The sequence below is a fragment of the Pleuronectes platessa genome, chromosome 16 (genome assembly GCF_947347685.1).
Source record: "Pleuronectes platessa chromosome 16, fPlePla1.1, whole genome shotgun sequence".
In the NCBI taxonomy this organism is placed as follows: domain Eukaryota; kingdom Metazoa; phylum Chordata; class Actinopteri; order Pleuronectiformes; family Pleuronectidae; genus Pleuronectes; species Pleuronectes platessa.
Window position 1 is genome coordinate 12,631,508 of NC_070641.1, and position 25,141 is coordinate 12,656,648.

The 25,141-nt window shown below is 42.7% G+C and overlaps 2 protein-coding genes across 2 annotated transcripts; both read left to right on the forward strand.

Moving 5' to 3' along the window:
* Positions 1–2,014: 2,014 nt before the first annotated feature.
* gpr146 (G protein-coupled receptor 146) lies at positions 2,015–12,602 on the forward strand. The gene is made up of 2 exons (XM_053443257.1): positions 2,015–2,323; positions 8,393–12,602. Exon 2 carries the CDS (start codon positions 8,432–8,434, stop codon positions 9,431–9,433), a length of 1,002 nt encoding a protein of 333 aa, XP_053299232.1. The 5' UTR covers positions 2,015–2,323; positions 8,393–8,431; the 3' UTR covers positions 9,434–12,602.
* Positions 12,603–20,768: 8,166 nt separating this feature from the next.
* On the forward strand, positions 20,769–21,872 carry gper1 (G protein-coupled estrogen receptor 1). The gene has a single exon (XM_053444043.1). The coding sequence runs from the start codon at positions 20,769–20,771 to the stop codon at positions 21,870–21,872; it is 1,104 nt and encodes a 367-aa protein (XP_053300018.1).
* Positions 21,873–25,141: the final 3,269 nt, after the last annotated feature.

Sequence of the window (25,141 nt, forward strand, 5' to 3'; positions counted from 1 at the left end):
GATTAACTAACTTGCCTCATTATCTGTGTCAGACGAGTCGGTGGGGAAATTAGCTTCTGTTCAAACAAGAGGCATTAAATGCTTTTAATCATCTGCTGTACCACACACTTCTCCGTGTCAGGATTATGTCGGAATATTATAAACTGCAAAGAATTTAGCGTACACCCTAATCCTTAATCTTCTTAGCAAACTTCAGCAGCATTATTACAGACTGCAACAGAACAACACAAAGGCATTTCATCATTCGAACAAGCAGTTTGTATTATGTCCTTATCAACCATGCTGCATTACAACGTTTTTTTCCCGTGAACATATTCGTCAGAGCAGAAAGTAACCAATACTCTGCCACTGTACAAAGTATTAATGTTTCCCCAGACAGGAACAATAATCTTATTCTTTCACTTTGAGGGACACAGGCTTTGTTTGTCCAAAAAGACCACAGAAATCAACATAGATTAGAGGCTGAGATGTCATCCATATCTTTAATTAGGTGGAGTGACTCAAAAGACCGCTAAATGTGTTTCTTGTAGAGCTGCCCTTTGTGGTTTGGGAGTATGTCTTTGGTTAGGTGATCAGCAGTCAGACCAAACAGTATCAAACTGCATTAAAACAAGGGGGTTGCTTTGCTGGGGGTGACTTGTTTCAGAAACTGGTGAGACGAAATATGAATCGAGGGGGGGAGGCAGGTAGAGCAATAAATGCATGAGCTGGAAGGTAAATCTGTCACAAAATACTGCGCTCTGAGACAAACTTTTACAGCCAAGGAAAACCCCTGTTCTTTCCCAAGCTGTAAAATGAAAAAAAAAAAAATGGAGGTAGTTATTTTGACTTTCATTCCAACAGTTGAGTTAAAATATTGAGATATTGAGATAAAAGTTGAAATATATAGCATCGATGACAATCCACCAGGAATGTGCACTCGCATGTATTTCATTGGGTGCTGTGACAAGGGCACTCTTTTTACATGCAGGGTTCAAGTTAGGTCTAGGTCTAGCATATGCTGGCCTAAAGGGCAGGTTAAGCAATCAAAATATAATGTTTGACCATAATGGGAATCAAGTGTTAACTTGAGTTGATCTGCCTCACTTGAAGGCCAGAGAGAATGCCAGCCGTCTTACTGTAACGTTTAAACGGTGTAATAACAACAACATTTTGTGACAAAGATGCTCAAGCAAAACTAACCCAACGGCAGAATGGAGGGCTTCAGAAACTATTCAATCAAGTGACAAGAAGTTCTCGCAGAGTATGCCTTTCCCTTTAGAATGACAGAGATAACAGATAAGGTTAGGGATAGGCATAGATAGGGTAATGGGAACTTGGTGGGTAGGCCTACACGGACGTTTGCACAGAGATTACGAAATGTACCTCCCCCAGTGGTCAATTGGGTAAGTGTAACTCCAGCCTAATAGGAACAACATCTCTGATGTCTGCAGCTGTCCGTCTGCTCACTCACAAGGAAGCAACTATAAGCTTTAGGGTGAGGTTGCTCCTTTTGAAGTTGCAACATGATATGTGAGGGGATATTTTGTATTATATTGTTAGATAGTCCTTATCACACTGATGTATAAAACGTCACGGTTGTATTGGTGGGACCTTCTGGATGGAGGGATGAAGTGGAAACGCAGCGTCCATCTAAATTCATACGGCCTTTGATCTGTAAGGGGATTTTCTGTTTTAAAGACTAAAATTAAAAAAATGTATTGCTTACATCACATGACATAGTTGTAACATACAGTAAATAGTGGCTACATATGATAATGATATCTGTGTCTACTTTACCAGGAAAAAACCCTGTTGTTCTGCAGAATATCAAAAGTTTGCAGGAGTCCAGTGTGTGCGCGTGTATGTGTGTTTGTGTGTGTGTGTGTGAGTGTGTGTGTGTGTGTGAGTGTGGGGGGGGGAGTCGGTCCCCCTCCTCGGTCCCCACCTCCCGGCCCCTGGCCCAATCACAGCAGAGGAGCGGGCCATAGGGGCCTGGCTCCCGGCCGTGCAGCGGAGAGAGGAGACGGTGGGGGAGGGTCACGTGTGTACACAGTGTCGGGCTCCAGCAGTAGTAAAGTCTGCCGCGGCTCTGCCTCCTTTTCACAAGGAGCCTCGTCCGCCGGAAAAGTTGCCGAGCGAAGTGCTCGGAAATGCGGTGAGACGGACCCGCTTCGTGGAACTCGCCGTGTTGCGGAGGCGACGAGGAGCCGAGGCGCGTGATTTTCTCATCTGCAGGATGTGTGATTTTGGAAGGAAACGAGCGAGAAATGCGAGTGGAAACGCTTCGTCCGAACCTGATGCGCCCGTAGGTTTGTCACCGAGCCAAGTCCGTACGTTCCTGGTGAGTTTAGTTTGCGTTATTCTGCCACTATTTCCGTGCGTAAAAGCGCCAAGTTTACGCCGGATGCCCACGTTCGCAGCGATAGAAAAGGTTGAATCTGATGACCGAGCATCTTTACTTGTGCCGCTGACGGAAGAACAGTGGTGAAGCCCTGACAGCTCTCCCCGCTTTGATGTGCTCAGTCAAGTGTGATGGAGAGACCCCACTGTCCACGATCATACGAACTAACCCTAGTACTAATACTTCAGAGGCTGTAAAGAGACCCTGAAGATTGTTTTCTTAACCTCCAGGCTTTTAACTTCCTGGCGTGCTTCTCACGGGGTCAGTTTTCTCCAGAGCTGGGAATAGAATAAAAGAAAGAGAAGTTGTGTCAGGTCAACCAGAGTCCTGTCAAGTAAAACCCTTTTCATTTCCCTTCTTTAGAAATTAAAATAAGTTGGTTGAAGGTCGTGTGAGACTTCCCTTTTATATGAATAATGGCCCATTGAAAGCCACAGCTAATGGGATGTCACCACAGTGAGTTTGTTTATCTAACCACATGTGATGTTTAGTACTGGTACACTCCGAGATGTTGACACTTTACTGGATCTCTACATGTGCTAATACACTGACTTAACTTCCAGTACATTAGTAAGTGATTAGTAACTGTTTTATATGTATATGAATGTCAGCGTAAAACCAATACCAACCTCCTAATTTGATCATATTCAAAGCGCTCAATGTCATTATTTTATTACAAATGTTAATTTACAAATGATATATTTCAGATTCTGGCTCGAGATGATTCATTCATGGAAGTGTCAGTAATGATTCTGATAACATGGCAGTGATCTTTTATAAATGACGTTATACCCTTACTCACTATGACTGAATTCTATTTAAAGTACACACCCCTTGCCAAATTAAATGCTTCTTGAGCTGCAGGCTTTGCACTTGTTGTCGTCAGCTCCGTCCATGTGACCGAAGGGGTCAAGTGTGTGTGTGTGTGTGTGCTCAATGACAGTAAGCCCTGCTTTGTGCTGACCATTGAACTCTGACTTGTGCCGAGGCCTGTGACAGTTCAGCGTGTTGCCGGAAGGAAGCCGAGGAGGGCCGTCGAAACTGGCCCGTGACTCGTCCTCGAACAGAGACGACTACACTCAGGAAATACTGGTTTTCTCCATGACTATTTGTTATGTCTGTCTGTGAAGTGTCCCTCTGCAAGTAATGTGTGCACAAGATCTATGGTTTGCCAGGAATGCCAGTCACCAGAAACAAGCTAACCTGTCCTGCACACAAACAAATTCCTGTGAGTTTCTCCTCAAAAATGGAGTCAGTATTTTAATAACCCCTGTGAGTGTAGAATTTTTCATCTGCTAAATGTTTTGCATTAGCATTCACCTGAAGCCAGATCCCTCATTAATTGATAATTCCAAGAGTGATAGGCAGCTGAGAGAATCACCAAAACCAGTAGAGATTTAGGGTTTTATTTGAAAGTATAACGTGGTTTTGGCCTCCCAGGATGAAAGCGGTTACGTTTTTTTGAATCATAAGAGGATAAACAGTCCCGGCATGTGAGCAGCGTGATCTTATTTTCTCCCAGTTGTACTCCTCGCTGCTGCTCCGCTGCACACTGCAGCAGACGTGAGCTGCGAATCATGTGACATCACTCAGTACTTTCTGAGAAGGGCCTGTAAATTCCAGTAAGGATATATGAGGGGTGTGGGCCATGCATGTCACACTACTCCCATCAGCCCGCGAGATCTGGCCGCAGAACGCTGAGACGTCAGGCATGTGGGCGTCACTCTTACGCGATGGTGTTGTCTGGTGGGGCTGAAGCATGCTGAAGCAGGGCCTCCCCCTCTGGGAGTATTCAAGTTAACTACCTCTGGCATGAAATGGGGCAAAAAGTTCAGACAGGGTTTAACCTAGTCCACGACAGCTGTCAGAGTCAAGGGCGAGAAGAAGAACACAACGATTTTTCCTTGTGTAGTTTTACGTGTTGCACTTTTATGGGGTGCAGCTAGCAAAATGAGAAGCGGCCCGGTCTTTCTCCTGGATTTGTTTTCTCAATGACAAACTGGCAGAAATAGATGCATATAGATACTTTATAAAAGACACCATACAGTAAATCGTTAGAATTCTTGTAGCTATGGGTATCTGCCTTATTAATTGAGAGTAAAGGAAGGTATGTATATATATATGTATATAGAAGGAAACAGACAGAGCTTTCTGTCCCTGCTCAATGTTAATTTCTTCCATTTCTTATGCGCGTCTACTGAAAGCTAACAGAACGAAACGGAGCAGTACCACCACAAATTGTTAGGGGGCAGTGTAGCCAGCAGTGTAAGTGAGACATCTACAGGACTCGAGGAAGACAAAAGATAACGATGGCCAAACTTTTTGAGCAGAGACTTTGGGAGTTGACAAGAAACAACAGACGCCTATATGATGTGTCTGTTGTTGTCAAAAACTGGTGACTCTGCGCTGCCCTCTAGCAGGTGTATTGCTCAACAACCACACCAGGACGCATGGCAGTGTGTGTGTGTGTGTGTGTGTTTGGTGTGTGCTGTGACGGTTACATCGTTTGAAATTGGATGCATCTCTTTTTATACGTAAAAGAAGAAGTGAGACATAAACAATGACCAAAAAAAATCCAGCAAGAGAATGTGTTACAATAGATAATAATTTCAGTAACGGACTTGTAATCAAGAGTAGTTCTGTAGTTATTACAGTAAAGATTGTACATGAAAACTAATTAATGTACTTTAAAAGAGACACAACTACCACATCTACAGATTCCTTAGACATTTGTCGTTATACATGCTGCTATAACCTTTCAAAACCCTGCTTGTACATTAGCAGGTTTTCCTGTGACCTTCTCACTACCATTACAACGTCACATCCCTCTGTTGTCTTGGATTTTAGAAATGTAATGGGGCTCATTACCTTGAATTAAAACTGACATCGGTCATGCCGTGTGAGTGTGTGTGTGTGCGTGTGTGGTGCCTCAAAGTCAGGGGTAGACATTTTCTTTCTTTCACCTCTCCTGTGTTTTTTTTCCGCCTCAGCTGAGTGGAAAACTAAAGATCTCATTATCAAAGGCTGCTGGCAATATGTGCATAGCTAGAAGTGCAATGTCTTTCACAACAGCCGAGTAGAAGTCGCCCCAGAGTAGATCTGAGGCAGACAGTTCACAGTTAGTACTGATTGTTGACAAGATCAGCATGAAAAAACAGATCTGAAACATATAATAAGTGTTGATTATAGCAAAGTGGTAACCATGCCTGGACTTGTTTGTCTTTGTTTAAATGGTGAACTTGAGGGGGGTTTTATTTTTAAGATTTTTTTCACCAAATTTGAATATTCTGATTATGGTTCAGATCGACATTATGTCCCCTACGTCAAATGACCGACATTACCCGGACCTTTTTGAAAATAACACCATTGCGAAGTTTACGCCCTTCAAAAAAAAAACGGCATTATATCAAAAACATGTAGCCTGTCTACAATTTTCACTTAATGCAACTGAGGTCAGAATATTCAACATGTCTGGGTTACATCTGGAGAGGACGTTATGTTTTCATCTGCGTCTGTGTGTTTGTTTGTTAGCAGGCTTTCTCTCAAACTAAACCAATTTCCATTAAGTTTTATGGTGGCGCATGACCCAAGAAAGAATCCATCAAATGTTATAGCAGATCTGGAGAAACAGACCAATGTGGGAGTTTTTAACATAGCAAGATATGGTGTTTGCTGAAGTATGCCCTCTCCAATAGACTTGTAGTAAATGTTTGCTTATGACCTTGTTTGTGTAAAGGTTTTTATGTCAGTGTCTTCTGTATACTATTCTTAGTCTTTATTTGGTTAATATCGGAATGTTGGTGTCCTTGATAACGTGTCTGGTGTTAAGATGGACTGAATCAGATACTGGAGAAATCTTTTCCATGGAGACGCAGGAAACAGGAACTTCTCCATCCAACTCAAGACTCATGAGCAAGTGTGTGTACTTGAAGTGAAGTTGTGTTGATGCTGCGCATCTGCTTGTTCAGACGTCTTTGGAGACAAGGCCAGCATCGTAACTGTAATTAAACTCCGGCACACACCAAAACACATCTATATAAACTCCTTTTATATGCAGAATTATGAGGTTCCACTCAGCTGTCGGAAGCTGCAGAGCGAGCCAACGTGATAATGAAAGGGTGGCAGACATGTCTGTATACAGCAGGTGCTAATGAATGGGGACAGCCAACCACAAAGCAGCTAGGGCTCTTTAATAATCCGCGACCTGTCTTTAAGTCATTTTCTCTTTTAAGTGAGGATAGGGTATTGAAGGGGCGAAGGGGGGGTGACACACTTTCAATCTACAATACAATCAGAAAATGATCTTAAGGGAGAGGAGCAGGGTTAATGATGGGCTTCTGTCAGGGTCTGTTTAATTCAGTGAGTCACTGCTGGTGTTAGAGAACAATGTTTACATCAGGCCTGACCAGGGCTCCTGTTCTGGGAATGATATATATTTTTTTTTGGTTGTTGTTTTCTTTTTGAGTAACTCTACACTTCCTTCCTCCTGATCCTGTTCCAGTCCGCCTCTAAGCTCCAGCCTCCAGCACTACAGTCTCATTACAGCCAATTGGAGTAGTACAGAGGAGGGACTGAGCCCCTGTGTGTCTGTGTGCGTCTGTGTCTGCGGCTTAAAGCCAAAACAGCCCCTCTGTAGTGAAGTTACGTAAGGAAGCGGAGGAACGTTTCCTCCTTTACTGGCAATGTTACTCATCCTCCCGAGGAACTAATCTGTCGTCCTTCCCTTTTTCGTTTCTTTCATTGCAGGGGAGGTATTTCCATAGAATTGTGCAAAGTGTGACGCATCTTCTTTTTTGTTGGTGTGTTACTTTTTGTTTCTCTTCAGCTCTAGTGAGAATTGTTCTTTTTTAAACAGTTTTGGAGAATGAAGCCAAACATGTGGAAAAGTATCGCTGAGGAACGACAGTGAGCTTTTTTGAACTTATCACTGCAATGCTGCGATAGCCTTATGATCTTCCCTTTCCTCGATCAAAGCGTGTTTGAAAAATGTATTAAAAATTACCTGAGTTAATAATGCAGAGGGAGCGTTACATAACTGTTTTAAAACTCACTGCCTCAGCAGTCTTGAGAAACAAAAGCTCCTGACGTGTGCGTGGTCGTTTTCATTGACCTTGCCCTGAACTCCAACCCCTCGACTCGGTCCTCACCCACCCTTCCCGAGAGCCTGCTTCACATTTAACTCTTTATAAATCTACCCATTATCATGTGCCCGACCCCCCCCCCCCTTCCCAAGTCAACTTGGCAGTAACCTGAACAGAGGGTGCAAATGCTTTACTCAAGAGCAGGACCTCCAAAGCTGGTGTTCCTCTTAATCTCGCTGCGTGACCATGTGCAGAGCACAAAGGCAGCTCTCGCACAGGCAGCAGAGGCCCCCTGCATGTGACTGTGGCGGAGAGGGAGAAAGAGCGAAAGAAAGAGAGACAGAAAAATGTTGCAGAGGCGTCAAACAGGCCCTTGTTCTGATGTATTCTTCCATCAGAACAAGGGCCTCATTTGCAGCGGCCGGTGTGGCTCTCAAAGAGAAGAAACAGTGGGTTTTGAGGGTGAGCTCGCAGCCGACACATTGTGGCAGCCACATTGTGAGGGCTTCGTACTCAGCCAGTCAGATGCACTGATGTGAAATTAACAGCGTTACCCGGCGCATAATAGCCTCGCCGAGTTATTGTGTCAAGGCCCTGCTTGCTCTCCTGGCGAGCACAGAAACCAACAACACAGAGGGTTGAGCTCTGCAGCCGAGCGAAGCACAGAACACAAACACACTTTTACATTAAATACATCAATAATTAATCAAACCTATTTACACGGGAGCTCACACACGGGACTTTTGTCTTTTTATAATTGTGATATTTGTCTTATCCACTAACATTACAGGAACAATGACTTGAAATGCATTGTTTCCTGTTCTGCACGTATTTGTAATGTTTTGTGAAAAATCTATATGGTTTATTTGAGTATTACACTGATATTTAACATTAACTCACTCTTTTCTTCCCGACTCTCTGCCTGCAGTCGACCTGTTGAGTGCTTGACCTGTGTCAGAGCCCAGCGATGTGGATCTGCATGGTTTACAATGAGACGGACACTAGCGTGGACTTCCGCCTCTGCCAGGACTTTGGCCTCATCCTGTCAGTCTTCTCCCTCGTCTACCTCCTGGTGTGCTTTCCACTGGGGCTGTGCTACAATGTTCTGCTGGTCGTGGTCAACCTCTCCAACAAGGTGTCCATGACTATGCCCGATGTGTATTTCGTCAACATGGCCATCGCGGGCATCGTGCTCAACCTTGTAGCGCCCGTGGAGCTGCTGAGCTCGACCTTCACCCGCTGGCACTTATGGGAGTACAACAACGAGGTCTACATCACCCTGCTCATCCTCTTCAACATCTCGTCACTGGTCATCATGTATTCCACCACGCTGCTCAGTCTGGACTACTATATAGAGCGAGCGCTGCCTCGCACGTACATGTCCAGCGTGTATAACACAAAACATGTGTGTGGGTTCATCTGGGGCGGTGCAGTGCTCACCAGCTTCTCCTCGCTGCTCTTTTACGTGTGCAACCACATCTCCACCAAGATGGTTGAGTGCTCCAAAATGCAGAACAAGGAGGCGGCAGACGCCATCATGATGTTCATCGGCTACGTGGTTCCGGCTGTGGCCGTCCTCTATGCCTTTGTGCTCATTTTGCGCATTAGAAAAGAGACAACGCCTCTGGATCAGGACTCCGCTCGCTTGGACCCTTCCATCCACAGGCTGCTGCTAGCCTCAGTCTGTGTGCAGTTTGTACTGTGGACCCCATACTACATGACCCTGTTGGTACACACTGTAGCTGGTGCGCCGGGGTACGTAAGCAATGCACACTACTTACCTACCTATTACTTCTTGAAATGTGTGTCCAAACTGCTGGCATTCTCAAGCAGCTTTGCGATGCCTCTCATGTACAGGCAGATGAACAAAAACTTTTCCAACAAGCTCCAGCGGCTGCTCAGGAGGCTGCACTGTGGAGGCCGCTCTTGCCCTCACGAACGCTCAAACGTGCAGCAAGTGGTGACGTGAGGTCAGCCCCTGGGAGATCACTGACGCACCCTCCCATTCCCCTCCCACTTCCACCTCATGGCCTAGCCGGCACTTAACCCCCACCTGCCCCCACAGAGCCAGTATCTGACTGCTGTCCCTCGCTGCTCTGGACTGTGTTAAGAGCGACCTAGCTGACTGGGGAATCGCCTGTCACCTTCCAAAACTGGATCTGATATATATCCTCCTCTGCAGTGAGAGGACAAACCAAGCAAAAAACCACTAAGTGCTGTTATTTCTTGTCACAGAGTGAAGCTCTCCATTAAGATATTCTGGCTTCTAGTTTCAGGGCAGTACTTTCGGCAGAATCAGCCAATAACGCAAAGTATCCTGTTAGCAAGGGACTCCCAATCACTATACCTCTGCACTGGGTGTTTTTTTGTGTTAAGTTGTTTTCCTGCTGACAGCGTGCAAGTGTGGCCAATGCATGACAGCCTGAATTTCACTGTTAAGTGACAATATGCTATCAGATACAGTATATTTTTAAATGTCTTTAGTGTTTCCCTCCAGCATGAAGCTACCACCCCCCCCCCCACACACACACACACACAAACACACACACACACACACACACACACACACACACAAGCAGAAGCAGTAAAGCTTTAAACTTAAATTATGAAGTGACGCCAATTTGTTTTGTTACTGAAGAGAAAACTCTGCATTGACGGATGGCGACTGGTAGCAACCCTCCGCAGCTAATGAACTTGTGTTGTGTGTCAACATGGCAAAGCACCGCTCGGCGCTGCTGGTGAAGAGCTCTGTCTACTGCCCTGAAGCTACAGGCCTTGATCACTTGAAAGAAAAGACAGTTCTACCTTTGCAGAGCTGAATTCTCCTTTTTACTTAAATGCGTGGAGAGTGATTCCTCATTATCAGTGCAAATGCTCTTTACATTTCAAAGGTGAAGTACAGTTGTTCATGTACTCTTCAAGATATTGTATCTTCTCTATTGATACCAGCACTACCCTGTAGCTATAAGTAGGCGCTAGTTTGAAGACATGTTCTCATTTCATTTTTTTTTTTTATAGTTTTGAGTTCTGAGGTTTTGATCCACTCACAGTCAGAGAGAGATTATTCTTGCATATGTGAAGCTCCACGTTATGAAATATATAGTGTACACACCCACACCACTTGGAAGCGACACATGAAATGCTCATATAAAGCTTGTATTCAGGTTTCAGACATAACCGGTATACCTCTCTGCTGAAATCACATCACCTGTTATCCACGCGCAGCTCAAATCAACTCATTTGATAAAAAGAAATCCTCTCATTAGTCTGAGTGGAGAGCCTCAGCCCAGTGTGTGATTTGTTGAAATGTGTTTCGCATCTGCTGGAGCTATGCATGCGGTGTCACATTGGGTCAGTCAAGTCCGCACGGAGTCACAGAGAAGACCCCGAGGAGGCGGTGGAATGTACATTCCCTAAATCGCATGCCCACTTATGAGTGGTTGAGAGGTTTTGTCCAGGTGGAAATGTGTCACCATAAAAAAAACCCAACAACCTTCACTTAAGTATGAAAGACTCACCTGCCAAGCACCTATAAACAGCGTGTTTGACACAGAAGTAGTGTTTGATCTGTAAATTCTGCTCAGATGCATCAAGGTTAACTGCACGTTTTTTGGCAAAAGCTCCTTTGCTCTGTTGCCGGCCACTAAGTGAACGGACAATTGTAATAGAGATGAATACCAGTTATAAAAATGAACAATAAAATGTTGTTCTTGCATTATGAGGTCTGCGCATTTAGTTTATTCACTGGTAAATCCCTCTCTAACACTCAATGATAATCACTTATATATGTAAAAGGTTGAACTTTACAAACAACTGGCTTTGACTGTTAAATGCAATGGATTTCAAAGTAATTTAAAGCTTCATAGACATGTGCAGTTATTATTAAGATTATAATATAACTTTACATTTACACATACTCACAAACCAGGAATATTTTGCTTCTAGGAATGTGGTATGAAACAGTGTCCAACAATTGACTCTCGCTTCAAAGCTCCACCATCACTTATGTGTATCTGCAATCAGCCAGTAGGAAGTGAGTGTTTGTTTTCAACTGAAACCGTGTGTTTACTTTAAGCGCTTCAGTATCTGCTGCCCCCATTTCTAAAGAAAATGACATATTTTGACTCAGTTAATCATTATTTAGCCTCCGTTCAAAGTCCTGATGCTCACTATTTATTTAAGACTGGGAGTCAAAACAGCACTATGTCAAATGATGAGTGGTGTGAAATGTGGAGAAGGTGGTGTCCAGACATGTCCACGTTGTTTTTACCAAAAATTCAACTAATACTTAATCAGTAGGTCACACACTGACACTTGAATTACAGCGGACAGAATCAAATGTTTCCTATAATATCATTATTTGATCCTTTGGTGTTTTTCTGCAGATAAAATTGACAAACTTGATGTCAATTTGCCTTTAATTTCATGACAATGCATCGAAGTCGAAACATTGGAAATATAGTTATTTTGATTTCAAAATATTTTTAGGCTTCTGTATCTTTTAATCTAGGTCAGAATTTGCATTTGTGACAATCATGGGGATTTTAAATCGATGTAAAGTGTTAGGACCATTTAACTTCATCATGTTTACTGCACTACCTTGACTCAAATTACACAAAAACCTTAATGAAATATCGAAATGATCGGTCTCGGTAATAATTATCAGCCACCATAAATTGACTAACTGCACCATCTTCACAACTGACAAGTAAAGCTTGATCAAAGTGGGTTTGGAATCACACGAGTGCTCTGTCTGTCTGGGTTCGGTTTCTTATTTCAGAGGGGCCATATACACTCACATCATTGCAAAGAAATGTGAGTGATTACCACTGAGCTCAGTTGAATAGCGGAAACAGGCCGAACAGTTTGAGTTTTTTCGAATGTATGCAGATGTATTTTAGCTGGCAAAGCCTCAGAAGTCGAGTTGAATCCACTTTTCAGATGTGATGCTTTTTACGACTGTGTATGCAAGTGTAAATGTCATGTGTATATATGTTGTATGTGAGAGATTTACAGGAAGACGACACGCTCTTTCAAGTAAAAAAAAGCATACAGTATTATTTTTTTGAGAGATATATTTAGATTCTGTAAGTAATCTACCCAACTGAGTCAAAGACTGAATAAACAATAAACTAACAGGGATGTTACCTCTCGTTTTTATACTGATGATAATGTGTTGAACTAGAAGGAAACTGTAGAGCTCAAAACTCAACCAAGGCCCGACAGCCCCCTTGAATACAATCAGTTCAATTATTTCTTTCATCAAGATCCATAAATTATGCTGCGCTCTTTTCCGGATCGGAGGTCGAGTTACGAGTACAATGGAAAGCAGCATAAACCCTTGAGAAAACTGAGAAAATCCACCCCTTGATCCAGATCAGCATCAAAATGAATTGGTGCATCTCCCCCCATGTTTTGTTGAAATCTGTTCTGTTGTTTTTGTGTTATCTTGCTCACAAACAGATGAGGACATATCCTCCTTGGTGGAGTTAAATATCAATACTGCTGTCTGGGGCTGACGAGTTCACCAAACACGACAGGTTTCAGGGGGACTGTATTTGGATTCGCTCCTTTGTCTTCAAAAATGTCCCCTGCTGCTCGGCTACATTGTTCGACTTTGCTTTTGTCTACAACTCGAGTTCATCGAAACAAAATACTGTTGGATTCTTGTCTTCAAGCCTCTAATCTAGTGTTCGGGTCAGGGCAATGGGCAAGTTGCATAGGTTCCTGCCTCCCTCTGATCGGCAGCCACAGTGGATGTGAGGGAATCTGCTCGCCAGCGGGTTTTTTGTGGCGCGACCCTTTAACCGTGACACACAGACTGCAGAAAATAGCACCTTTTCAGGCATTCTGAGAATTGTTATGTCTTCTGCGGGTCTGGCAGTCCATTACTGCTGCCATTCATAGTTGAAACAATGTTGTGTATAGGCTACATCTGATAACAATGCTGTGCACAGAGCCGCCTGCAAAAGGCAAAAAAAGAACCTGGAAAAAAACGATGTAAGGTTCCATATTGCAGGGAGGAGTAATCATAATGCACCAGCTTATTTTACTACAGCCCCGTTAATTTCTTACACACAGAGGCTACAACAATAACAACAATGCATTGCACAATAGTGTAGGTATTACGAAGGTGTTGAGAGCCAGAACTCAGAGCCAAACATGCGAGGTCCAGCAGGAGGAAGGGGAGGTCCTGAATTAAATGTACAACATCTGGAAATGATATGATAATGGAGTGAATTGAACATGGTTGTCATGGTTGCCGTTTCCCCCTCTGAGGACTAGAGTTTCAGGGGGGCTGTGACTGGAGTCCGTTAACTCAGGCAAACAACACAAAGAACACAAAACATCGGTGAGATCACTCGCTGTGAAGTTAGTTTGTATTTATGTGTTCTTTGTTTTGAAAGAACAGGAAGTTAATGCGACAAAAGGAAAAGTATGACATCATTTTTGTTTTTTCTTGTTAATTTGGCAACAGCTTTTCTCCAAAGTGACGCAAGAAGAGGCACAACCCAAGTCCCTGTGGATCAGGGAGAGGCCCCTGAAGAATGCATGACTCCATGTCCCACTTGACACAAGTGCGACATGGATGCAGGTGCACAAAGAAAAACATTAAGTGCCCGGATTTGTTTTTATTTTAGAGAGGGAAAGAAGATGAAATGCCCTTTGAAGAGTCTTCAAGCTAGCAACTGGCTGATCAACCAGAAATGTTCTAGTTCAAGATATGGTAAACTAGAGTGGCAGTAAGTGGAGCACATACCTCCGCCAAGATCTAACAGTCGCCTTATGAAACAAATCAGTTTTCTTCAGTTGCAGCTTGACTCCTTGACTATACCTGTGACAAACAAATCCACACTTGCTCGACCAATCAGGAGACAGTATCTGCTGTCAATCCTCAATTTAACCAATTAAAACCAAACTTATCAGAGACATGTACACTTTAAAATTACAAAGACAGAAACAAATTTATTTACATGTACTTTGTTTGCTTTTTGTTTGTTCCATGTTCCATCCACTAAAATGAAGGTGGGTGAAGGTATGGCCCATACAGCAGCCAACCACCAGGGGGCAATCAAGAAGATTTGGCTTCACTGTTGGGGAGCTGTCATCTCATTCATACAGTTTATGACTATTATTAATTCTTGGCTGGGAGCAGTTGCCAGGCAACCCCCGGAGAACAGAGGGTCACGCTAGCTGTTTCCCCCTTTGTCCAGTCTTTGTGCTAAGCTAACTGTAGCTTATTGTAATGAATAGACATGAGGGTGGTGTAGACTATCTCTCATCTAAATGTCCACATGAAAATTAAATAAGCTTTTTTCGATTTGTCTTGTTATGCCTTTAGTGCGTAACAGTACATTTACACATCATAAATGTAACTATTGAAACTGTATGCAGTAAGTCAAAAAATATACTGTGTGTTAATTCAGACGTTTCACATTGTTTCCCACAGGTTGGATTAAAGGGATAGTTCACCAACAAATGATGGAGGGATGGGTGAAGTGTTTGAGTCCACAAAACACTTTTGTAGTTTCAGGTGTAAACAGCTTGAAGCCAAATCCTATACAATTGAAGAAAATGGCGACCACATCTTCAAACGTAAAAAGAACCACAGAAAAAAAACATCATCAGCGTTGTGTCTCAAAACACTTCCCCCGCCCCTCCATAGTGGTGAGAATAGTGAGTTTTCATATTTTTTTCTATAAACTCTCCCCTTAAGCCTCAGTGAAACAGAAAAAGCTTTTAACTATACAGGCGTCTGTCGAGGAAACAGGGTAACGCTGACAAAGCACAGTTTTTAATGTGCTACATTAGTCTTAATGTTGTTTTTCTCCTTTAGGGGTTCCGCCAGACCAAAAGTATGAGGGTCAATTCCAGTCGCACATGCACCATCGAACACCAGACCACCTATGAAGTCAGAACAGTTGGCTTGCGGTTTTAAAATGTTTTATCTGGCTGTCAACCAGCTTTCACACACAGAGCCCGAGACCACCGTAGTTTTTCTCAATGTGGGCTGCAGGATGTAAAGAGGAGAGCGGGTTACAGTTGGTGTTCTAGAAATCTATATGCAGGCAAGTGTGTCAGAAGGAGAGAAGCATCTGGTGTAAAATCATAAATCCTTAAATCAACCAATGTGAACAAAAGTGTTCGAGAGATTGAAGAATATTCATAAAACAAAAGTAGAAATATCATGTAAGGAAGATGGAAAAGACAAGAAGAAAAAACACTGATGAACTGATTGTTATCGCGTGACATCATTGAAAACTCCACCCCAGAGACTTCAGGAGGGTTCGTCTATCTTTGAGTCACAATCTCACTTCAGCTCTGGGGATACAAGGGGACCCTGCAGGGCAGATGCTTGGAAAATGAATCCCACCTTTCCTCCCCGTCTGCTAGACTTGGCGTTCGCTCTTCAGAGAGGAGAGCAGAGAAATCAAATAAAAAAAACATGCACACTAACAATAAAATCCCAGCATCAGCTAAATATCAAACATGGCCCTGGAAGCAGTGCAGAGGAGCTGGATGGTGCAGGATGTTCCATCCAGAGGTTGTGGTTGTGGCTGCGGGAGATGTTGGACTGAGCCAGAAGTGCATGCGACTGGTAAGTGGAGGCAGATGAGGGTGTTGTACCCTCCCTCCTATTAGACCTCCCACTTTCACTCCCCCAACCACAAGCAGGCAAACCTCAAAACTTCCCATTAATAACACTGGTGATGTTGTCTCGCTCATTAGATGTGACTGGATGGGAAGTGCTGTTGTTTCGTGGAGGAGCCTCCTTTTCTTATGAGAAAACTGCAGAGTTATTATAATGATATGTTTTTACAGTTATGGTAGGATTTCATGGCGATCATAATAACAAACCGAGACCAATGCAACGCTTGGATTCTCCCTGTCATTTAGCGTATAATTCAATTATTTACCCATCAGCCTCTTTGAAAGTCTACATTCAAATTGATGTTTTCACCTCTCACCTGTTGATGCCTATAGCTGCAGAAAACCATCCTCGAAACCACATCATTGTTCCAGCCAGAGCCTGTGCAGTGATTCGAATTTGTCCTCATCTTGCCAAACGTTATTCTCAGTTTATGCCAGTGGGCCACCCAGTGGACACGAGCAGGGAGTGCAGCCTCTCTCACAACCCTGAGCAGAATGAATGTGGCGAGTGTGGTGGGTAAATCTAGATCATGGAGATAATGTGAAAGGCAGAAAGTGAGGCCAGTTAAGAAGGTAGGAGATTATACGCTCACAATTTCATCCATAATTCTGACAGGAAAAGACAGAAAACAGAACAAACAGTCACTATGAAATATTTTCAGGCAACTTTCAAACTATTTCCTCCAGTGGTTTGTATCAACCTTTCCCATCATGCATAATTTCAGCCAAGATTAGAAGCTGCAAAGCCGTGTGTCATTCGTAGGAAGTACATTTTCCAGATGAGGCTCACTGTTTACTTAACCTTGTGATACCGCACTTAATCAGTTCCCTGAAGTTACTTTCAAAATGTCACAACTCCTCTGTTTAGCCTATTTTTGTGTCTTTTTGTGCCTCATGAAATAAGTCTGTGATCTACTGGGTTTAAAACAGTATTATCACATATTTATTAGACACAACTATTTTCACCTCAGTTGAGGTGAGGTGAGGTCAAATATATTCGGCACTATACAGCTAAGATTCCCTGTTCTCCTTTTCTTCCTCTCCTCCTCTCCCCTCTCTTTCTCTCGTAAAAAATTCCTCTGGACTGATTCCCGCTTTCCCCTTATGCGTGTGAAGTGATGCAGACAGAAAACCTGTGATATCAGCTGTAGCTGAGAGAAATGGCAGAAATGTTTCCTCTATGTGACCACTCAAACTTTTATGCTCTTCTTTTTTTTGTTCTCATCTGCCCCCTCTCCTGTAAAAAACAACTCCAACTTGATTGTGCCAGCAAGGCGACCAGCTGCCTCTCTGACCCGATCTGCCCCTTCAGACCATCGCTGATGATCTGCTGCTCTATTTACTGACTCGCCGAAATCAGCTTCTGCGAGAAATGAGGCCTGGGTGCCATCTGCACTCAGCAACAAGTGGCGACCTGCTTCCGCAAAATGAAGCTAGCTATTGACCCCTGTGATTTGTGAATATGTGCTATATGAATCAAATTTGATTGGTTGATGATATAAAGGTATATTTGAGTGTGACCTAGCCAATAGGTATCACTCCATTTATAAAAAATGTATGAATCTATACACACACAAGCTCAGTATAGCTAATCTTCTATTAGTTGCTCATGAAATCGCCGGTTTTATACAGTTTAATAGGGTTTGACAAAAGCCTGCTTCTGTAATCCATCAATCCTAAAATAATTTAAGCGCGAAGTCGGCCCACCACGTCCAACCTTGAGCTACATGATCATGTGACAGACACACTGCTCTGCGAAACATGCACCCACTCCACATGGCTCTCCATTTGACACATTCGAAGCCCTGAAGCTGCAGCAGGCCCATCCCTGCAGACAGTGCTCCAGCTTCAGCCTGGACTTCCCTCTCCCCTCTGGCTGTCTGAGGATGAAGTTTAAATATATATATGTATATATATAGATATATAGATGTATATCCTGTTATATCAGTAGATTATACAGCTGATGTTTGTTAAAGCAGATGGTTCCTGTATATCTGAAATTATAGAAGGCGTCTGCACTTATTCCATCCAAAGAAACACTACACCAGTTTACACCGTATCAAACAGGTCTCCATAGTCACAATTTGGACACAAAGATTAGTTCAAATTATCTTAATCTTACTCCTTGCCCAGGAGCGCAGGGTCTGTTCTGTTTCCCTCTTATTGAGAGTGAAGGCCCCCAGTTTTTTCTACCTTAGCTAAATGTAATTGTTGCATTGAGGATGAACACTAAACAAGCAAGGAGCAGTGTCTTTCCTTGTATGTGGATAATCGACAGTCGATACAGATCAGTAGGAAAAACTCTTTTACAAATATATTGTTGGAAAAACTAAGAAAGGCTACGTGCAGTGTGTTTTCACGGTGCTTAAGAGTAAGAGCTGCTCAACCTGCAGGTGAACAAATGCTGCAAGAAAGAATGAGTGGTTTCCATGACAACACATTGTATTTGTTCCTTTGCCGTCCAAACTTTACTTTTTCTTAAAAATTGTCAACTCATGCCAGTTCAGTTCCTGGATCTTTGTAGACGCTCAGTGGACATCGAAGGAGAGAAGAGGCAGAGAAAAAGGGGGGGAATCTGACGAAACATGGTGACAGTCTCCGGGTGACAGATCATCTTTTGCGTCTCCGTCCCTCCCGCCCTCCTCCTCCTCCTCTCCTTGTCCAGACAGGGTTGGGCCAAACAGCAGGTGGTGCAGAAGAGAAGCCTGCATTTGGGACGTACACACCACTGGTTCCCTGACTTCTGCACCGGACATCATGGAACAGCAGCAAATAACAATTGTTTCTAAGTAAGTGCTGTTTTGGGTTTTCCCGTCACTGTCATTATTTGTGGTCATAATGTTTTGCTTATGTGTTTTATTTGTACTTAATGTCAAGGACAGTTAACAGTAAAATAAAAACAACTCATAGATTCACTTTATACTTATTTATTATTCTATATAGTTTGAAAGGTGTAGATGGGGAATTCACGCTTGTATTATGATTCCAGTTGGATAATGAACGGTATATGATGTCCTCAACTAGCATCCACTAGCTCTTTATCATGTATCATTGCATGTGGGTGTCTGTGGTTTGTCAGAGAGCTTGTTTACATGATCTTAGTTCTCATTGAAAAAAGAAAGAAGAAAAAAGTGCAGACGTAAACATGCTCAGAGCAAAAAGAATTGTTTTAAAAGGTGTCTTACAAAAGATCCAGAGAGGAGGGCAGCTCAGGATCCATGTATCCTATAGGAATAGACCATAGATCGATATAAAGATAATAATTTGACCCAAATTAATAGGCACTGAATAATAATGAATACTTGAATAACATGAATGTCATGAATTACTAATAAAATATTACTTTGTTGGGTCATAAAACAATTTTAATCCTTAAAGTTTATTGTTTTTTTGTTGGATTTTCTTTCACTCTGAACATTAAAAAGGAAAAATCATTACGTTTCTCATGCTGTCAAATATACCAACATATATACATGATTTATTTACTGAAGAATATAATTTCAAAATTTCAAAACTACAGCAGATATGTTTCCAGTATTTTTCTGTTAACTGTACATTATCTTATCGACTTGGACTCTCATGTGTACACATGTTGTACACGTGCTGATCTGCTGCTGTGAAGACAGCTGTTAATAGGAATACATTAATATTGCAAGCTGTTTACTGTGGTCGGAGTAAAACCCTTGGGTCTGTGAACGTGTGTGTCAGTCATGTTTGTCAACCAGACCTCAGTCTTATAGCACAGGGGAAACTCTGGGTTCTCTGGGGCCTCATGATGGTGGAAGAGGACGTTTATAATGTTAATACAACACATGGATTTTTGCCTTATATGCAAGAGAAACTTGTTGTGTGTTCCGCAGGTCTCAGAGGTCTGTTAAATTTTTAAAGGCAATTTTTTTTTTCATCTGAGTAATTAATAGTCATCAAGCCCAGTTTTAGTGAGCGCAGATTGGCTGAGGATTTCTAAGATGGAATTTCAATGCATCTGTTTAAGTCCAAAGCTTGAATGTTAATGTGCTCAGTTAGTTGTGTTCCATGTCATTTCAAATCCCTTTAAATAACTCCCCAGAGTAAAGCTGTAATTCTCATACCTGTTGTTTAACATTTCAACAGATTTAAAACGAGTGCAAGCTGCTATTTTTATTCTGATTTGAATGCAAACAACGAGATGGATTTTTTTTTTCTTCAAGTTTCGACACCTAATTCTCTCCCATGTCCTCTTTATCTTCCTCCCCTCCTCTCCACAGCTCAGGTGTCACAGCAGCAGCGTCTCTGGCCGTGTCTCGCTGAATAAAGATGCACGTGGACCTGGAGAGACAAAGCAGCACTCAAATGAGATGACTCAAAAGAGGAGAAAAAAACCCACCTTTTAATCTCAGGTCAAAAGTTTGGTACGGCGTGAACAATGTGAGTCGTCGTATCAAAAAGGACAGAGCCGTTTTTTAAGCCATGGAGGTGCCTTTCGGGTGTGTCAGGAATCTTTTGGTAGATGAACCTTGACGACAGGATGGAGTCAGACGGGCCGTAAATGTTTCTGCCCCCCTCATCTGACGTGTGTCAGCATGTCAACGCAGCATAGATGATTTACCCTTTAAAGAGACACAACTGGGAACCAACCTGGTCCGATGATGTAGCAGCTACAGGTGACTTAGATGTGGGCTATGATTCAAGACAGTGCAACCACAGTCAGTATGGAAGTGCAGACAACCTCTCTGGTCTGGATATATGTGAACAGGACAGAACAACTGAACTCTTCCTATGAACACAACACGACAGATCTGACTGAAAGCTCAAACACCTACCACTCTTACACGATTGGTCTCTTCCTCTCCTGCCTGTACACCATCCTCCTCTTTCCTATTGGATTTATTGGTAACATCTTAATCCTGGTGGTCAACCTGACCCACAGAGAGAAGATGACCATCCCTGACCTTTACTTCGTCAACCTGGCGTTGGCCGACCTCATCCTGGTGGCGGATTCCCTCATCGAGGTCTTCAATCTGAACGAGAAGTATTACGACTACGCCGTCCTCTGCACCTTCATGTCCCTTTTCCTCCAAGTCAACATGTACAGCAGCATCTTCTTCCTCACGTGGATGAGCTTTGACCGCTACATAGCCTTGGCTGGCTCCATAAGCAGCAGCCCGCTGAGGACTATGCAGCATGCCAAGCTCAGCTGTGGCCTAATCTGGATGGCCTCCATCCTGGCCACCCTGCTCCCCTTCACCATTGTGCAGACCCAGCACAGGGGTGAGGTGCACTTCTGCTTTGCCAACGTTGTTGAGATCCAGTGGCTGGAGGTGACCATTGGCTTTTTGGTGCCCTTCTCCATCATTGGTCTGTGCTACTCTCTGATTGTACGCATCCTCATGAGGGCCCAGAAGCACCGCGGCCTGTGGGCACGGCGGCAGAAAGCCCTGCGCATGATCGTGGTGGTGGTTCTGGTGTTCTTCATCTGCTGGCTGCCAGAGAACGCCTTCATCAGCATCCAGCTGCTGCAGGGCACAGCTGACCCATCGCAGAGGACTGCTACCACCCTGTGGCATGACTACCCGCTCACAGGCCACATTGTTAACCTGGCAGCTTTCTCCAACAGCTGCCTCAACCCCATTATCTACAGCTTTCTAGGAGAGACCTTCAGAGACAAGCTGCGGCTCTTCATTAAGCAGAAGGCCAGCTGGTCAGTAGTCAGCCGCTTCTGCCGCCACAGCCTTGATATACACCTCCCTGTCAGGAGTGGGGTGTCAGAGGTGTGACTGCTTAGAAGAGGGACAACCGTTGTGAAACTGAGGCCACAGAATATCAACGTGTTATATCAACTAGGGTGAAATATGACCTCAGATTTCTTTCTGCTGTTGATTAGCTTTTTCTCATAGTGACTCAGTTAACCTGCTCACTTTCTGAACAAAACAACAAAAGCATCAGGAATGTGCACTCAAAGGATGACAATGACTCAATGTGTGTATCTTTTCAAGTAGATAACAATGCACATACAGTACTAAAAGCAATTTTCATGTTTATCCGCATCCTGGACTGCTTTCTTTAATTGGAGTTGGTGTGTTATTGCTTCAAAGAGTTAGCAAGTTTGGAAAGGCAGGCAACAACAAGTGAAATGCCAGCAAAATGTCAGCATCCACCCCAGGAGCACAGCCTGTGTGCAGATGTAACTTATGCATAGAGCCTCAGAAGAAGAGGAACGGTGTAAGTGTGTGAGACAGACAGTAATGGAACATTTTACATGAGTGACCTCTCCTATAAATCTTCCAGAACATTGTGCGGGTCTGTGTTAGAAACGTCGAACGCAAAAACAACATACTGAGAGGAAATAATGCGTCATATAAAATCTAATCAGGACGTCCATTTTAGCTGCAAGACAAGGGTCATTTCAGGTGAAACCTTTGTGTATCTGCATGAAGTTAAAATCAACAAAAGTGGCTTTTTTCAAGATAAACAATATTAGTTCAGGATATCATAGATAAGGAACAAATTTGAATACAATACAGGACCGGCTACTTTGTACTTTTTTGACACTTTTATTTTACTCTGATTGCAAAACAAATGGCATCATTGTATATCAAACAATCTTTTGACAATGCAATCAAATGTTCACAAATGTGCTTCTCTATTTGATAATAAAGAAAATGCTACATTTTCTAGGAATTTACCGAGAAATTTGTTATTCAATTCCAATAACAACAAAAATTGAGATTTTTTTAGATAAAGATAATTCAAATCGGTTTTCTACACAAGGGTTTAAGAGGTTATATAATAATAATAATAATATCTTACATTTGTATAGCACCTTTCACAGGTTTCAAGGACGCTTATACTGTATGATATATTTAAAGGGTGATGCACCCTTTATTTCTTACTTGTTGTATTTCAAATTGTGGTCAAGCTATGAGGTGAGTTATGGGTATAAATATGTGATGCCATTTTTGGGAGATTCATATCTTGCGGTAATGTGGGAATCGGTGAGTGCTCATTTCAAAGATGGCTGAGTTATTACCCCAGTTGTCAGATCCCGTTTGCATGACGGTGCGGAGCGAAGAGGCAGGTGTTGTTTCGCCTGGAGTGGATGAGACGGACTAAACATATCATTCGATGTTGATAACGTGAAGCAGCTTAAATCTTCTTTTCTTAACTTTCTTAACATATTTTACACTGATAATTAACGGCAATAAATGGCAAAAGCTGGATGAAGGTAATGGGCCTGCGAAGAAATAGATTACAAGAAAAAGTCTTCATCTGCACATTTGTGGCCTATTTATCTGACTGTGAACTGGTTCAACTAATTCTTTGAAATACAAAAACTAACATTTGTCATCCACTAAGTCATCAAGCAGACTCTCTTGATTCAAGTGTGTTTGGCTGCACGAAGATGTGTATGAACGCATTAATCACAGGTTCATGAAATGCACATCACCAGGCTACACAGGTGCAGTATTAACATGTTTGAATCGTAACCTATGAGAGGCCTGACTGGATAAAGTCATTGTCATAAAGTTTTACAGCCTCTTTATTTGTTGATCCATCAGGACAAACATTATAAATTCTTTTTTTGTCATAATCCTTTTTTTTTTTTATTCTCATTCAGTCGTGCCTCCATTCATCCTTCTATACTCAAATATAAAAACATTAGAATAATATTGATTTTGTCATTTATATTTTTTGCAAACCAGACATTATCATCTAGAACAGCTTCTGTGCTTCAGGGATATTCAATAAATGAGGGTGTTTTTTTTTTTGTATTGACTAGAAGAATACAGAAATACACAGTCATGCCTCGGCTGAAGCTCATTCCATATATAAAGTCTGTGTATTGCCAGCCTGTGGTGAGCCTGTGCGGTGCTTGTGCATGAGGCAGCCAGAGATAATGGCGTGACTGGGAGAAACAGGAGTCCAAACCACAAACTGTTATTCCAGCTGTAACCGACCCAGCAGCCTGGGAAAGCAGCACTGGGGATAGATTGAGTGATTGTTTATTAGAGGTCTGCAAAAAAATGCCAAACTTGTTGCGGTGCATGTTACTAAAGATTCTTTCACGTGATGTTTCCATTACACAAATTCGTGTCCCATATCCTCACCATGCAAACTGCCACTCAGCCATGTTTTTCTTCTCACAAAGACAGGTTTAAGTTTGTATGTTTGTATGTTTGTGTGTGGATTTGCAGGATATTTGGTGGCTAAAATCTTTTGTTAACAGAAACCGTTTCTAACAAAGCCACGCCAACAAGAGGAAAGGTGGGTAACAACATGATCTGAGCTGTCAACACCTGCATCAGAGCCCAGGCCCACCAAGTTCAAACCCAAAGGGAGAAGGACAGGATCATCTTTACATCACACATACGCACATGCACACACATACAGAGCCAAGCAGGGAGATGCTGTGAGAAGAGGCTGACAGTGGACTGTGTGTACAGCTGAGGCTACCGAGGGAGGTTAAAGGTTTGTGGCCACTGACGTCACTGAAAGGAAAAAGGGTGTGACTTTTACCCTCGCTTACATCCACAATGCTTCCACTGGATGATGCTACACAATAATGAACTTGATCGTAAAAACAGACTGGTAAAAGGTCACAATATAAAGTATATTTTTGTTTATATCATTCATGTATGAAATCAGAGTGGTTTATAATGAAGGGGATGTACATGGTCGCAAAACCAAATGATGAGGGTAATAGAATCTAGAGACAAATACGGAAGCTTTTAAATCAATTAATTTAAAGGTCAAATCATGAACAACAGTGCAGGCTGATAGTGCATTATATCTCTGCAGTGATGCTCAAAGGCATCAAGTGCAAATACATAAGTTAAAAGTAAGAGATCGAACTCAAAAATCCATATGTGATAATGTAGCATTTTGGTCAGAGAGGAGAACCTTTCTAAGCCTGCAGCAACACAATAAAAACTTAGGAGAATCGAAATGTTTCCGCACAAAGGTGACCACGTTTTCTTACGTAAGAGAAGGTGAAGTGGGCAGGGGGTGGGGTATGTCAAAGTAATTACAACTGGATAGACCGGGC